The 17,458-nt window shown below is 41.8% G+C and overlaps 1 protein-coding gene across 2 annotated transcripts in view; it reads left to right on the plus strand.

Annotated features, from left to right (window-relative positions):
• The window catches only part of adcy8 (adenylate cyclase 8 (brain)), a 246,172-nt gene that overhangs the window by 152,166 nt on the left and 76,548 nt on the right, over positions 1–17,458 (plus strand). For both annotated transcript variants that reach the window (XM_041841461.2, XM_041841460.2), the window contains exons 4-7: positions 5,343–5,454; positions 6,101–6,228; positions 7,435–7,593; positions 12,621–12,888. In XM_041841461.2, the coding sequence (XP_041697395.1) occupies positions 5,343–5,454; positions 6,101–6,228; positions 7,435–7,593; positions 12,621–12,888 (667 nt within the window). The remainder of the gene's footprint in view (positions 1–5,342; positions 5,455–6,100; positions 6,229–7,434; positions 7,594–12,620; positions 12,889–17,458) is intronic.

The raw sequence follows: 17,458 nt of genomic DNA on the forward strand, positions 1-17,458 counted from the left end.
GTGAAAATTCTATAGCAATATACAGTGGGAAAGCGGCCATGTGTTTGGATAATTAATAGACACTGCAGTAAATAAAACCTAATAAAAACATCTGTCTTGTCCAGGACTGGAGTCTACGCAGACCGGTGTGCCATAGCCAATCAGAGCTACAGTAGGCCTATATGCAAATAAGCCATTTGCCACACAGGCCTGCTATCATTCACTTTGAACTGGATTGCTTGTTTACAGTCAGTAGCAACAGTGCGACTTTAGATTATTAGAATGCACTCGCTAAAAGCCACAAAGTACACCTGAATGGATTTCTGCAAATATGTAAATACCATGGGAGTCCTCTTACATTTTGGAACTTCATAGTCCTATTGATCAAACAACTATGAAAAGGTAGGCTATTTCTCCCTCAGTTCAGTTGCCTATGCACTTCAACAACAATAACATCAACAACTAATGCTAGCCAGAGCGAGATGAGCTAAAATCTAATGAGGGAACATTAGATAAACACTCTCAAACTTTTTTAGCTAGTTGGCAGTAAAAATTGCACTGATAAACAATGGGGAATAGTAGCCTGCTCGTCCTTCTGCAGCTAGCCTGCCAATGCATACTTGTCCTAACCCACGTTTTGACAACTAAATGGGAAATTGCCTTCCTGTCCGCCTAAAATACATTTCATTGACAACTAAGAGTTATGCTAAATGTGGATAACAGTCGTTCAAGCATCTCTAGCTGTAGCCATCTAAAAACGATATGAGGGGGAAAAGTCGGTCACTCACCCACTCCTCCAATGACATGACATCCTTCCAGCAGCTAGCTAACTAGCTAACGTTAGGCTCTGTGTTTTTAGCTTGCTAAATAAATAGCTAGCTACATAAATAGATACGCTAGCCCAGTGGTGTCAAACTTAATCAGCACACGGGCCATATTGAAAAAACACAACGAATTTGCGGACCAGACATTTGATTTGTTTTTATAAGAATAACTTGCAACTGCAACCCAAACTGGCCATTATTTATTTGAAGTTCATTTATGTCCACTTATGTACATAGGATGCTGTATATAGCATTTTAACATATTAAAACTAAAATAATATTTGTCCAGCCTTTGCTGCTATGCTTGCAGATGTGCATAGACGATGCGACCCTACTCAGAAAGTTTTTAATAACTCCAAATAACAAAAATGTAACTAAAGGTTGTTGTAACATTTAAACTTAAAACAAGTTTTTCATTTTTTTTTGCACTGCATGGATCACCAGTGCAGTTGAATGCAGCATTGCTGTGTGGTGCACTCAAAATGTACAGTAGACTACTGCTCAAATGTTGCTATAATAGGCCTACATGTTTTTCCTTTGCATGGTGTTTTGTTTTATGGTTATTCATTGTCAAGCTTTAAAACCCGTAGCCAGACTACAACATTTTAGCAGCCTAGTTAGGACTGTGGCATGCATCTGTACACTTTCCCTCCACTGCGCGTTGTAAACGGGACACACAAAAGCAGCGCAATTGAAGTTGAATTCATCGATGCAAGCGCATCAGGCTGTAATGTCATAAAGTAGATGACTCAACTGTTGACTCATTTATACTTGCTTGTGTGTCCTATTCGGCCCGCGAGCCTTGTGTTTGACACGTGCGCTAGCCTATTAGCCACGTTACGACTACCTTGTGTTCATTGCCCATGCTACTTTGATTGTATTGACATTTCCAGCCTTAGTTACAGTCGTCCATTTTGAAATGCATCCATCTATTCTGCCAAGAATGCCTTACTGTACGTCATGGAATTTTGAGTCAAATATAACCTATTTTTAAAACCTCTTATAAAGTTGAGAATTTTTGACTGATATGATTGTCTATTTTTTTCATATCTGCAAAGTACACCAAAATATATATAAACGCAACATGCAACAATTTCAAGATTTTACTGAGTTACAGTTCATATAAGGAAATCAGTCAATTGAAATAAAAACACTCTTCACGGTATCTCTGTGCATTCAAATTGCCATCGATAAAATGTAATTGTGTTCGTTGTCCGTAGCTTATGCCTGCCCATACCATAACCCCACTGCCACCATGCGGCACTCTGTTCACAACGTTGACATCAACTAACCACTTGCCCACACAATGCCATACTGTCTGTCATACCCTGTCTGCCATCTGCCCGGCACAGTTGAAACCGTGATTCCTCCATGAAGAGCCCACTTCTCCAGCATGCCAGTGGCCATCGCAGGAGAGCATTTGCACACTGAAATCGTTTACGACGCCAAACTGCAGTCAGATCAAGACCCTGGTGAGGACGACGAGCACGCAGATGAGCTTCCCTGAGACGGTTTCTGACAGTTTGACAATAAATTATTTGGTTGTGCAAACCCACAGTTTCATCAGCTGTCCGGTTGGCTGGTCTCAGACGATCCTGCAGGTAAAGAAGCCGGATGTGGAGGTCCTGGGCTGGCGTGGTTACGCTAAAACGACGTTGACGGCGGCTTATGGTAGAGAAATTAACATTCAATTCTCTGGCAACAGCTCTGGTGGACATTCCTGCGGTCAGCATGTCAACTGCACACTCCCTCAAAACTTGAAACATCTGTGGCATTGTGTTGTGTGACAAAACTGCACATTTTAGTGGCCTTTTATTGTCCCCAGCACAAGGTACACCTGTGTAATGATCATGCTCTTTAATCAGCTTCTTGATATGCCTCACCTGTCAGGTGGATGGATTATCTTGGCAAAGGCAAAAATGCTTTCTAACAGGGATGTAAACAAATTTGTGAACAACATTTGAGAGAAATAAGCTTTTTGTGCATATTGAAAATGTATTTCAGCTCATGAAACATGGGATCAACATTTTACCTGTTGTGTTTATATTTTTGTTCAGTATAGTTAAAATGCTGTCAGTTCCACTTTAATCCAGGTCAAAATGCTCATGTGTTGTCTCAATTATGTTACCATGTTAGATTTAGTCCCCCTTCATTTTTTAATAGAAGCAGAAAGGTAATATATCAACCCTATCAATCATATAAACATGGTATCATATAAATGTGATCTTGGTTGTAGTTTATAATGTGGTATCATTTACATTTACATTTTAGTCATTTAGCAGACGCTCTTATCCAGAGCGACTTACAGTTAATGCAATCAGTCATAGTAAGTACATTTTTCCTCAATAAAGTAGCTATCAGCAAAGTCAGTGCTGGGGGGAAAAAAGTCAAGTGTGAGTGTTAGTTCATGAAAGGCATAAATATGTATTCTTTTTTACGGGGGAGGGGTGAGGAGGTGGTGCGAGGGGGGTACTTTGGGATTATTTAAAATACTCTATGAAGAGGTAGAGTTTTAGATATTTTCGGAAGATGGGCAGGGACTCTGCTGTCCTAGCTTCAGGGGGAAACTGGCTCCACCATTGGGGTGCCAGGACAGAGAAGAGCTTTTTACTTGGTTGAGCGGGAGCTGCTCTCCCATACAGTGAGGGGAAAAAAGTATTTGATCCCCTGCTGATTTTGTACATTTGCCCACTGACAAAGACATGATCAGTCTATCATTTTAATGGTAGGTTTATTTGAACAGTGAGAGACAGAATAACAACAAAAAAATCCAGAAAAACGCATGTCAAAAATGTTATAAATTGATTTGCATTTTAATGAGGGAAATAACTATTTGACCCCTCTGCAAAACATGACTTAGTACTTGGTGGCAAAAACCCTTGTTGGCAATCACAGAGGTCAGACGTTTCTTGTAGTTGGCCACAAGGTTTGCACACATCTCAGGAGGGATTTGTCCCACTCCTCTTTGCAGATCTTCTCCAAGTCATTAAGGTTTCGAGCCTGATGTTTGGCAACTCGAACCTTCAGCTCCCTCCACAGATTTTCTATGGGATTAAGGTCTGGAGACTGGCTAGGCCACTCCAGGACCTTAATGTGCTTCTTCTTGAGCCACTCCTTTGTTGCCTTGGCCGTGTGTTTTGGGTCATTGTCATGCTGGAATACCCATCAACAACCCATTTTAAATGCCCTGGCTGAGGGAAGGAGGTTCTCACCCAAGATTTGACGGTACATGGCCCTGTCCATCGTCCCTTTTATGCGGTGAAGTTGTCCTGTCCCCTTAGTAGAAAAACACCCCCAAAGCATAATGTTTCCACCTCCATGTTTGACGGTGGGGATGGTGTTGTTGGGGTGATAGGCAGCATTCCTCCTCCTCCAAACACAGCGAGTTGAGTTGATGCCACAGAGCTCGATTTTGGTCTCATCTGACCACAACACTTTCACCTAGTTCTCCTCTGAATCATTCAGATGTTCATTGGCAAACTTCAGACGGGCCTGTATATGTGCTTTCTTGAGCAGGGGGACCTTGTGGGCGCTGCAGGATTTCAGTCCTTCACGGCGTAGTGTGTTACCAATTGTTTTCTTGGTGACTATGGTCCCAGCTGCCTTGAGATCATTGACAAGATCCTCCCGTGTAGTTCTGGGCTGATTCCTTACCGTTCTCATGATCATTGCAACTCTACGAGGTGAGATCTTGCATGGAGCCCCAGGCCGAGGGAGATTGACAGTTATTTTGTGTTTCTTCCATTTGCAAATAATCGCACCAACTGTAGTCACCTTCTCACCAAGCTGCTAGGCGATGGTCTTGTAGCCCATTCCAGCCTTGTGTAGGTCTACATTCTTGTCCCTGACATCCTTGAAGAGCTCTTTGGTCTTGGCCATGGTGGAGAGTTTGGAATCTGATTGATTGATTGCTTCTGTGGACAGGTGACTTTTATACAGGTAACAAACTGAGATTCGGAGCAGTCCCCTTAAGAGTGTGCTCCTAATCTCAGCTCGTTACCTGTATAAAAGACACCTGGGAGTCAGAAATCTTTCTGATTGAGAGGGGGTCAAATACTTATTTCCCTCATAAAAATGGAAATCAATTTATAACATTTTTGACATGCGTTTTTCTGGATTTTTTTGTTGTTATTCTGTCTCTCACTGTTGAAATAAACCTACCATTAAAATTATAGACTGATCATTTCTTTGTCAGTGGGCAAACGAACAAAATCAGCAGGGGATCAAATACTTTTTTCCCTCACTGTAAGGGTGGGAGGGCCAAGAGACCAGAGGTGGCAGAACGGAGTACTCAGGTTGGGGTGTAGGGTTTGAGCATAGCCTAGAGGTAGGGAGAGGCAGAGATTCCATTTAGATTTGTCTTAAAGTTTTATCCAAAAGCAAGTAGGGACCACATCTGGGGAACAGAATATGGATTATTTTGATCTGGATTTTTAAAAAATGAAAACCTGTAACCTGTTGACTATTTTCTCACTAAATTGTCTGTAGATGTTGAAGTGTAATGGTGACATTAATGTGACTTCTCCATATATTCTACAGCATTCTTTTCGCAGACGTTAAAGGATTCACAAACCTCTCGACGACGCTATCGGCACAAGAGTTGGTGCGGATGTTGAACGAGCTCTTTGCACGCTTCGACCGTCTAGCCCATGTGAGTTTACTTTATGCATATGCAGTAGAATGCAAATGAAGGAATACTCTCGGGTTCCAATTTATATGTATAGCATGAATTAATGACAGCCTTGCAGGTACGGTTCTATGCAATTATAGAAATAGGTTTTGCACTTCTGGCTAAGGTTTAATTTTCCAGCTTCAGAGCTGTCATTAATGATAAAAATACAGTGTAGAAAGCTTTTTAATGGAACATGCTATGCTTTCAAAAGGTAATACCTGTAATTAAGTCCAATGACTGGATTGAAAAGCAGGTCAGATAGAGTGCAGCTTAATGGCCAAGCGTAATGTTTACGTGAATGCCTTTGTTATTTTAACTTAATTCAGGACATGAATTCAGAATTGAGTCAATGTCCTTGTGCATGACGCACAGAGTCTGCATGGCTTATAATGTCTCTTTATTATAAAGTCAAAATTGTTGTCCAGACATTTCTGGTGCAAGACAAAACAACATGCTCATTGCCGTGAACAAATGCATGCATTATCATAGAATCATGTACGATTCTATGATAATTCATGCATTCTCAGTGAGCAAGAGGTATTGATCAAATCAAGATCATTCTGAGTTTCCCATGGATTCTAGTCTAACCCCATTGTCTGTCTGTCTATCTCTCTCTCTCTTCTAGGAGCACCATTGTCTGAGGATTAAGATCTTGGGAGACTGCTACTACTGTGTGTCCGGTCTTCCTGAACCTCGACAGGACCACGCTCATTGCTGTGTAGAGATGGGCCTCAGCATGATTAAGACAATCAGGTTTTAAAAAATCCCCACTTTTAGGCCTTTCTACAGTTAGGCTGTGCTTCTTTCAGGCCATACTTGTTGATGTTATTAGTTTCCGGTTGTCAGAGAGAGCGAGAGAGAGGAAAGAAAGAAATGGAGAGGGAGATATGCACGTGTGTGTACAGTATGTGTCCACATGTGTGTGCGTGTGTCCGTGTGTGTGTGTGTGTGTGTGTTTGAGAGTGAGCTTAGCAACTAGAATGAATCAGCCAACCGTCCTTTTATAGAATGGAGAGCCAACAAGAGGCAGGTCGCCTGCTAAGAGCCTCTTGGCTAATGGCCCCTTTACTGCAGCATCAGTGCCACTGTGGTGACACTGTTAAGTGGCCCACTTTCACCAAGGCTGCGTCCCAATTGGCACCCTATTCCCTACATAGGGCTCTGGTCAAAAGTAGTGCACTGTATAGGGAATAGGGTGCCATTTGGGACGCACACCCAAGCATTTTCAAACTCTGTCAGCAGCCACAGCTGCAACAATTTCATCAGTGTCTATGGCAGGCTGACCTTCGAAACCTATTGACTTTATGCACCTGGGCTGAATCTTCTTGATCGCCTGTCAGCTCACATTCATCATAGTTATTATTAGGCATGAAATTTGATGAAATGAGACTTGCCAGATTGGAATTGTTTGGAAATATATATTGTTATTTTTACCCTGTGGTGGAAACTGTAAATATTAGTAATGCATTAATGTACAATTATATGGCGTATTAAATAATAAACAAAGATATTAGAATGTAAGATAATGCTGGACAAATTGACTGTGTTATTGTTGACTTTATTCAGTTTTATCACCAGATTAATGTATACAACATAAAATGGGACTATTTCTTGGTGAATTTTGGAACGCTGAATGAATTATCTTATTTTTTCCATTGTTCATTTGAAATAATATAGTTTCAGTCAGTCATTGTGCTAAATCAAATTGTTTGCAAAAAATATATATACATGCTAAATACAGGACATTTACCCACAACACAATTAAAAAGATCAGAGATAAATAGTTTTGCAGTTTGTTGTTTTTCTGTAAAGTGTGTTGTGACTTTGTTAAATGCACCTCTGAATCAGTTGTGATTTGATTATATAGGATAATACTGTCTTTATAGTCTACTGGAAAAGTTAACAGTAAAGAAGGTACACAAATAAATAGATACCATATTGTTTATTTCCCCCCTCTAGATATGTAAGATCACGCACAAAGCATGACATCGACATGCGAATCGGGATCCATTCGGGCTCGGTCCTGTGTGGGGTGCTGGGACTGAGGAAGTGGCAGTTTGATGTGTGGTCGTGGGACGTGGACATCGCCAACAAGCTGGAGTCAGGGGGGATCCCTGGGTGAGTTGACAACTATGAAAGTATTATATCAAATTTGCATTTTAAATTGAATTTCGATAGCTATACACTTCCATAGACATCAGCCATTCCATGACCACAGAAGAGAATGGCCTACAAAAGGAGTTTCTCTCTATAATTCCATATGATACAATATACGTTATTGTCCATTTACATAAATTCATTTTGTGAAATCAACATACAAATACACAAACACAACACATATATTACATGCAGTACGGAAAACTGTAAAGTTAGTACACAAGTCACACATTAAAATGTTCACATATTCAAAGTCTCTGCTGCCTATTGTCCGACGATGTATTAGGCCTGTATCATATTGTGTGTGTGTGTGTGTGTGTGTGTGTGGGGGGTTCAGTATGAGTCCAAAGTATAATTTTTTACCAAGTTATTTCATGTTAAATACCAGGTAACCTTTTTCTGCGAATACTCTGTACAGTACATCCCTTTTGGCCGGCCTCGAGGGAATACCCTGCAGTGTGCGCTTATCCCAACCTCTGAGAAAGTCCATCAGCAAATGAACGTCCTACAGTGGGGATGAAATCCATGTGCCAAATCACCCTTTAGAAAGACTTTTACCGTGATTGGTTTACAAACAAAGGGACATTGGATGTGATTGGCTTTGGGTGACATGGGGGGTTTGATCAAATCTACAATTTAAAGGGGAAGTCAAGCCGAGGGTTATATTGTGACATTTTGCTCCTCACCTCAAGGAAATGTGATGCGGCCAACCTTTTCATTGTTGAACCTAAAGCTTCAGCCAACATCTGCTATTGGACTTTATGATGACAGTGGGTTATGATCCTGCCCCTTCCTCTGCGCTTAATATAATTCAATTGCGTAATATGCTTATAATGGGGATTATTCTTCAGTGGGGAGAAAATGTATGTGTAAAATATACTATGTATCGTTGCACTGCGGAGATACAGGAATAAATCCAAAATGCAAAAGGGGGAGTGGTTAGATAAATGGTTATATGGCTTTAGACTCTTAGGTGAGGGCCTGTAGTTGATCTGTCTATTAGGTTAAACATTGTTTGCTACTGCATTCTAGAAAACAGCATTCTAGATTAAACCCAGTAGTGATGCTATAAATGTAAAAATGATGCGTGGGGAAAATCAATGGGGAAGCCAAGCCAGGCTTTTTAGCTATAACCCGTTAGTTCATATGCCACCATCATATATAAGGCCGAGACAACAAGAAGACAACAGACACATAGTGGCAGAATAAATTCAATCATACATTTGTTTCATCACAAAACCGGAGTCCACAAAGCATATTTCATGTAACAAACAGTTAAATGACCTACAGCATGGTCAAGCAAGTTAATGTTTCCGACATTTTCGCACTGCTAAACAACTATTGATTTGGAACCACAGAGAGTTACTGCAAGTGGCAAAGAAAACAGAATCTGCCTCTGCTATTCCAGCACCATTTAAAGTTCAACATTTTAAAGTAATCTAATCACCTATGCTTAGTCTAATACAGTGACAACTTAAAGATATCAAAAAACGTCTAATCAACGTAAGCTAAATATCATGTGGCTATCCATGGTACTGATTTCTGTGTGTGTGTGTGCGTGCGTGTGTGTGTGTGTTTGTGTGTGCGTAAGTAGAAAAAACATGTTGACTCACCTTACTTGTAGAGGAACACCATGCCATGTTGCCAAAACGGTCTGTGACTCTGTCATACCAACACAATTTCATAGTTTCCCTTCGAAATGTGACATATTTTGGATGAACATCAATTTTTTATGCATTATTTCCGCGTGGTTACAGGATTAAAACAGAAACAACTAAAAGGGTTAAGTTTAGGTATTCATTCTGAGTGGTTAAGGTTAGGGCTATGGTTTGGGGAAGGCTTAAACAAATTATAATTAAAAACGACGTGCTATTACCATCAAGTATCATCAATTATTCTCGTGGCTCCCGAGTGGCGCATCGGTCTAAGGCATTGCAGTGCTTGAGGTGTCACTACAAACCCGGGTTCGATCCCAGGCTGTGTCACAGCCGGCCGTGACTGGGAGACCCATGAGGCGGTGCACAATTGGCCCAGCATCGTCTGGGTTAGGGGAGGGTTTGGCCGGCCGGGATTTCCTTTGCTCATTGTGCTCTAGCGACTCCTTGTGGTGGGCCGGCGCCTGCAAGCTGACTCCGGTCACCAGCTGGATGGTGTTTCCTCCGACACATTGGTGCGGCTGGCTTCCGGGTTAAGCGAGCAGTGTGTCAAGAAGCAGTGCGGTTGGCAGGGTTGTGTTTCGACCTTCGCCTCTCCTGAGTCCGTAGTGGAGTTGCAACGATGGGACAAGACTGTAACTACCAATTGGTTATCACAACATCTAGTGGAAAGCCTTCCCAGAAGATTGGAGGCTGTTATAGCAGCAAAGGGGGGAACAACTCCATATTAGTGCCCAAGTACAAAAAAATAAAACATTATAAGTATTCTCGACGGCTTGCTCCCAGTGTTGGGCAATAGTTTTTATTTTATTTTGTGAGCGCCGGGGAAGGCATATATTGACATTCTAGGGACCTTTTCAAACATCAAAATCGCCATCTATTTCTAGTGATCAGTCTGGTCATACACTGTACACGCTTTTAGTTTATGTTGTCCTAGACTAGGCTACCTGACTAAAATACTTGCTTGCCTAACTAGCTTTCATGGGCAACGATGAGCAAGCTAGTTAACGTTAGCCTAGGCTACTACATCAAGCTACACTATAATATAGTTATAGATAGTTATATTATATTATATACAAATATATATTATATACCCCATCAAATTAGTGGATTCGGCTATTTCAGCCACACCCGTTGCTGACAGGTGTATAAAATCGAGCACACAGCCATGCAATCTCCATAGACAAATATTGGCAGGAGAATGGCCTTACTGAAGAGCTCAGTCACTTTCAACTTGGCACCGTCATAGGATGCTACCTTTCTAACAAGTCAGTTCATCACATTTCTGCCCTGCTAGAGCTGCCTCGGTCAACTGTAATTGGTGTTATTGTGAATTGGAAACGTCTAGGCGCAACAATGGCTCAGCCGCGCAGTGGTAGGCCACACAAGCTCACAGAACGGGACCACCGAGTGCTGAAGCGCGTAGCGCGTAACATCGTCTGTCCTCAGTTGCAACACTCACTACCGAGTCCCAAACTGCCTCTGGAAGCAACGTCAGCACAATAACTGTTTGTCGGGAGCTTCATGAAATGGGTTTCATTGGCCGAGCAGCCACACACAAGCCTAAAATCACCATGCGCAATGCCAAGCATCGGCTGGAATGGTGTAAAGCTCGCCGCCATTGGACTCTGGAGCAGTGGAAACGCGTTCTCTGGAGTGATGAATCACGCTTCACCATCTGGCAGTCTGACGGACTAATCTGGGTTTGGCGGATGCCAGGAGAACGCTACCTGGCCCAATGCATAGTAACAACTGTAAAGTTTGATGAAGGAGGAATAATGGTCAGAGGCTGTTTTTCATGGTTCTGGCTCCTTAGTTCCAGTGAAGGGAAATATTAACACTACAGCAACAATGACATTCTAGACAATTCTGTGCTTCCAACTTTGTGGCAACAGTTTGGGGAAGGCCCTTTCCTGTTTCAGCATGACAATGCCCCTGTGCACAAAGCGAGGTCCATACAGAAATGGTTTGTCAAGATCGGTGTGGAAGAACTTGACTGGCCTGCACAGAGCCCTGACCTCAACCCCATCGAACACCTTTGGGATGAATTGGAACACTGACAGCGAGCCAGGCCTAATTGCCCAACATCAGTGCCCGACCTCACTAATGCTCTTGTGGCTGAATGGAAGCAAGTCCCCACAGCAATGTTACAACATCTAGTGGGAAGCTTTCCCAGAAGAGTGGAGGCTGTTATAGCAGCAAAGGGGGGAACAACTCCACATAAGTGCCCATGATTCTGGAACGAGATGTTCGACGAGCAGGTGTCCACATACTTTTGGTCATGTAGTGTAGTTTCATATTGAACTTCCATCCTCTCATGCCAGGGGCACAATGTATGAATTTATGGTTGGATCAGAATCTGCATCATAATTATTGGCTGGTACAGGGAATTAAGTAAAACTACAAGTCCAAATCTCTATCTCCATCCATGGCTAATTTGGGAAAGGGACGATTTTAGCTAGCTAGCTAGCCACTGGAGGACAACGACACAACGATACGCAACAAGTCAATTTTTTTCTGTCAATTACATTTTTCTTTTGATGTGAAGTGATTGGTGTGTAGCCAAATCCAAACTGGCTTCCCTTTTTTTGGGGGTGCCAGGACCATTCACAATTGAGCTCACTCAGTTTAGCTCAACGCTGATTGGCTATTCTTTTATACTTTTTTTGATCATGGGAGGCCAAACACTCGCTGGCTTCCCTTGATATTGAATTCAATTCTACGGGTGGCAACAATGTCATACACTTTTTGGCTACGATGATAGACTTAAATGTGTGCAATTGTTTTGAATGGAATAATTGGAAATTAGTAGTTTTGACTGTATTGTTCAGGAGCTGATCATTTTACAACCAAATAATGGTTAAATGTATTTCCCTTGAAAACGCTGTGTGTTTTCCTTGCCTCCAGCAGGCAATTCGAACATTCTGGACCTTACTGTTAAGTTTATTGATAACAACCTATGTAATTGAATTGCTCATCAAATAGTAACAATAGAGGCATTTGTGACTTTACAGCATGGTCATCGGTATCACATTGTTTTGATAGTCCCAAATAGATGGTTTGTAGATGTTCAGTAGATGTTCAACTAACTGTCAACAAAATGAACAGTAACTATCCACTAACCCTAACCCTAACCTTAGCCCTAACCCTTATCCTAACCCTATAAACTTATCCTAGCCCTAACCTTTACCCTTACCTTCACCCTAACTGTGACCCTTGCAAGCAATTGCATATCAACAGATGTTCAGTTGATAGTTTGTTGACAGTTTGAGCAGCATAGACCATATCAAAATAAAGTGTGACCTGGCCATCTAATGAAAACCTTGTCCTCAGACGAATCCACATCTCCAAGGCGTCCCTGGACTGTCTGAATGGTGACTACGAGGTAGAGGAGGGCCATGGCAAGGAACGCAACGAATTCTTGCGCCGCCACAACATCGAGACGTACCTGATCAAGCAGCCCGAGGAGAGCCTGCTCACGCTGCCCGAGGACATCATGAAGGAGGCGACCAACACTGACCGACGCGTCAGCAGCGCCACCTTCAACCAGGGCTCCTGGAGTCCCGAGCTGCCCTTCGACAACATCGTGGGCAAGCAGAATGTAAGTCTTGACCGTTCCCTAACCGTGTTCGTGTTTGTGGGAATTACTGTATCAGTTTGTTAGTCTGCCTTTTTTGTCTGTGAGTGTGAGCGAGCAGAATGCATGTGACCCTGTGGTGGTAGCCATTAGGGATGTGACAAATGTAAAAAAATATCTTAACTTTTAAACTGCCATATATATTTTTTCTAATGTTTTAAAAACAAACATAAAATGACGTGAGTTCACAATTCAGATTTTGTTCTGTGTATGACTGCTAGTGGGCAATGCAGTTCAATTTACTGTAATCGGAGCTCGAGAGTGGCGCAGCGGTCTAAGGCACTGCATCTCAGTGCTAGAGGCATCACTACAGACCCTGGTTCGATTCCAGTCAAAACTGTAACTCGGCCACTCAGGAACATTCACTGTCTTCTTGGTAAGCAACTCTAGTGTAGATTGTGTTTTAGGTTATTGTCCTGCTCAAAAGGTGAATTATTCGCCCAGTGACTGGTGGAAAGCAGACTGAACCAGGTTTTCCTCTAGCATTTTGCCTGTGCTTATCTCCATTCTGTTTCTATTTTATCCTGAAAAACTCCCCAGTCCTTAACGATTACAAGTATACCCATAAACTGATGCAGCCATCACTATGCTTGAAAATATGGAGAGTGGAATTAAGTAATGTGTTGTATTGGATTTGCCCCAAACATAACACTTTGTAAAGTGAATTACTTTGCCACATTTTTTGCAGTATTACTTTAGTTCCTTGTTGCAAACAGGATGCATGTTTTGGAATATTTTTATTCTGTACAGGCTTCCTTCTTTTCACTCCGTCAATTAAGTTAGTATTGTGGAGTAACTACAATGTTGTTGATCCATCCTCGGTGTTCTCCTATCACAGCCATTAAACTCTGTAACTGTTTTAAAGTCACCATTGGCCTCTTGGTGGAATCCCTGAGTGGTTTCCTTCCTGAGTTAGGAAGGACACCTGTATCTTTGTAGTGACTGGTTGTATTGATACACCATCCAAAGTATAATTAATAACTTCCCCCATGCTCAAAGGGATATTCAATGCTATTCGCTGTTTATTATCTATGTATAGTCACTTTACCCCTACCTACATGTGCATATTACCTCAATTACCTCGACTAACCTGTACCTCCGCACATTGATTCGGTACCGGTACCCCCTGTATATAGCCTCGTTATTGTTATTTTATTGTTGCTCATTTATTCTTTACTTTAGTTTATTTAGTAAATATATTCTTAACTCTTATTTTTCTTAAAACTGCATTGTTGGGTAAGGGCTTGTAAGTAAGCATTTCACGGTAAAGTCTACACCTGTTGTAAACGTGACAAATACAATTTGATTTGATTTGAGTTGACTTGTTAAGCACATTTGTACTCCTGCCTTAACAAAGGGGTTGAAAACGTATTGACTCAATACATTTCAGCTTTAATTTTTTTTATTAATTTGTAACAATTTCTAAAAACATAATTCCACTTTGACGTTATGGGACCTGTCTGTAGGCCAGTGACACAACATCTCAATTTAATCAATTTTAAATTCAGGCTGCAACACAACAAAATGTGGAAAAAGTTAAGAGTGTGAATACTTTCTGAATGCACTGTATGTGGTGGTACATATGACCATGTGGTGCTAGCCATGTATTGTGGGAACTTGTTTATGAGAATGGACAGACATAATGAAAGTGAACTGCTGGACCGTGTGGCTTTAGCCATGAATTGCATCATCTGTCTGCCTGCTTGTGTGTGTGTGAGAATGAATCACCAGAATGTAAGTGGACCATGTGACCATATCAGTGTGAGAGTGAACAGGCGAGAAATGTGATTTAACCACAACCATTGACAATTTTGGCAGTGTATTTTGACCGTGTGTTATTTTTGTCGGAATCGGTAATTTTTTTGCCTCTGAGAATATGCTCCACAATGTCACAATCAGTCTCAGCTCGATATGTATCCAGATATTAATATTATAATGAGTGTTGAATTCAGTCGAACGAGAATGGAGTGTCAGTAATATGCCTCTGGCACGATCTTGTTGGTCCTGGAGGGTGCTCTGTCTGATTGGATCGTTCCAGGCAGTTTTTGTCCTAACTCATATTAAATGAGTAATACCCTATGGAGGTTCACCTGGCTGTAACTCAATGCTGGAGTTCGAGTATGTCATGTTTTCGGTTGACTGGCCCCTTTGTTGCATGAATAATGAAGAAGATTGCAAAACTTTAATCCAGCAACGCCAAACACACACACACAAACACACACACACATTACACACATACAGACATGTTACCATACATATTCATCTCTCATATTCAAGCAGTGTTGGCATTGTGGGGATCTGTTTCAGTGCATGTGCTTTGGAGTTGTCTGCCACTGGCAGTTTCACATTTAACATTTAAGTCATTTAGCAGACGCTCTTATCCAGAGCGACTTACAAATTTGTGCATTCAATTTAGGATAGCCAGTGGGACAACCACTCCTTTTCTTCTTCTTTTTATGGGGGGGTGGGGAGGGTGGGGGTAGAATGATTACTGTTATACTATTCCAGGTATTCCTTAAAGAGGTAGGGTTTCAAGTGTCTCCGGAAGGTGGTCAGTGACTCCGCTGTCCTGGCGTCGTGGGGGAGCTTGTTCCACCATTGGGGTGCCAGAGCAGCGAATAGCTTTGACTGGGCTGAGCGGGAACTGTGCTTCCGTAGAGGTAGAGGGGCTAGCAGGCCAGAGGTGGATCAACGTAGTGCCCTCGTTTGGGTGTAGGGTCTGTTCAGAGCCTGAAGGTAAGGAGTTGCCGTTCCCCTCACAGCTCCGTAGGCAAGCACCATGGTTTTGTAGTAGATGCGAGCTTCAACTGGAAGCCAGTGGAGTGTGCGGAGGAGCGGGGTGACATGAGAGAACTTGGGAAGGTTCACTGGCTCTGTGACAGATCTGTAAAAGGGACGTTCCATCATGTTTACACAATCTCTGATGTCACTCGGGGCGTGGCTAGTCACAATGCATAGTTTATATGAAAAACTATTATCTCATTAAAGACTAAAATCACATTCCTATCTTCACCAAAATACTCTCATACTTAATCATATATTTTATACAACATTTAGATGTAAACTTGATAGATAGAATATGTACACTTTCCGAGTTACAGTTGTTACTTGATACCATCCTTAATGACATCACAAAATAATAAACAATATGACATCAAGCTTCTTTAGATCCCCAATGACCATTTCCCACATTCTTTTAAGCAGGAATTTTGTTTCATTATCCACTTTTGGATGTTGGAGTCTTGGTGGGAAGACTTCCTTTGTCTCACAGGGCAATTCTTTCTTCCCATACTAGAGACCAAAAGGAGTCCTTTTCTGCAAACTATTTGTAACCGGCTGTTAGGTCATAAAACTGGCCCCCAGGAAAGGGGGTGTCCAAACCTTTGCCTGGCAGGAATGTTTGTCATGACAGCCCATTGAATGTACAACTTCTATACGCCATATTATATTCTTCAACAGTGACTTTACTTCAAAGTACTGTACTGTACCTCTGTGGAGGTGGCTTTTATGATGTAACCATCATGGCTGCATTTGAATTCAATGGAATGTTATTTTTGATAAGATCCGACTCCTTTGTTTCTCGCAAAATGAGACGCTGTCAGGACGGTCGTTTGAAAAGGCTCTGTCATTGCTAATCAAAGGCTCTTCTGTGGCAACTTGACGTGTCTTTTATGTTGTCACTTCTCCCGCTTTGGACTGAAGTTTTCCCTCTCATGTGCTTTTATCCTCTGGGCTCTCACCCCCTCTTCCTCCGTTAGTTTGTCTGATTCTGTTTTCAGCGTGGTTGGGTTGAGAGTCTGAGCTCGCTGAACATGCTGCTGGGGAAAGAACGTGTGTGTTTGTGCGCGCGCACGCGCGAGTACATGTTCTCTTGATCCTGAACTTGTTTTCCTTATAAGAGTAGGTTAAATGGCTGCTCTCCGACGCCCTGCCATATTGTGACAGTGCAATTACATGCTTGTCATGTCACCGATGCCATTTTTGTACACAAGACAAAGTAGGTTGTCTAAAAAGCCAGGAAACAAATCACATTATCACTGCATTGGCATACATTATGAACATGATGTTGGCTTCAGTTTTAAGAAATGGCTTGGCGTTGTTGTCAATTTTTATTTACCTTTATTTAATCAGGGAGTCACCATTGAGACAAGTGTCTCTTACAAGGGAGCCCTGCATATAACATTTCATAAAATACATCAAAAATCCAATCCAATAGAAAACAAATAAAATACACAAAACACAGTCAACTAAAACACACATTCTTCATTATAAAAATCCTCTGTCCGCTGCCTGAACTTCCCTATGGACACTATCTATTCTAAATGTATTTCGGAGATCCAAACATTGTGGAGCAAGACAACTACAGGCTGACTTACCTAACTATTTAGACACCTAAGGAGTCTCCATAGTTAACCAACCCTGTGAACGAGTTTGATAACTTGTAATTTTACATCTTAACAGTGAAGTTAGGTAAGTCGGAAGCTTGTGGAGCAGGGCTTTGTAAACAAAAAGAGCATAATGATGTGATCTACGT

This window comes from Coregonus clupeaformis, unplaced genomic scaffold (genome assembly GCF_020615455.1).
Source record: "Coregonus clupeaformis isolate EN_2021a unplaced genomic scaffold, ASM2061545v1 scaf0021, whole genome shotgun sequence".
Taxonomy (NCBI): domain Eukaryota; kingdom Metazoa; phylum Chordata; class Actinopteri; order Salmoniformes; family Salmonidae; genus Coregonus; species Coregonus clupeaformis.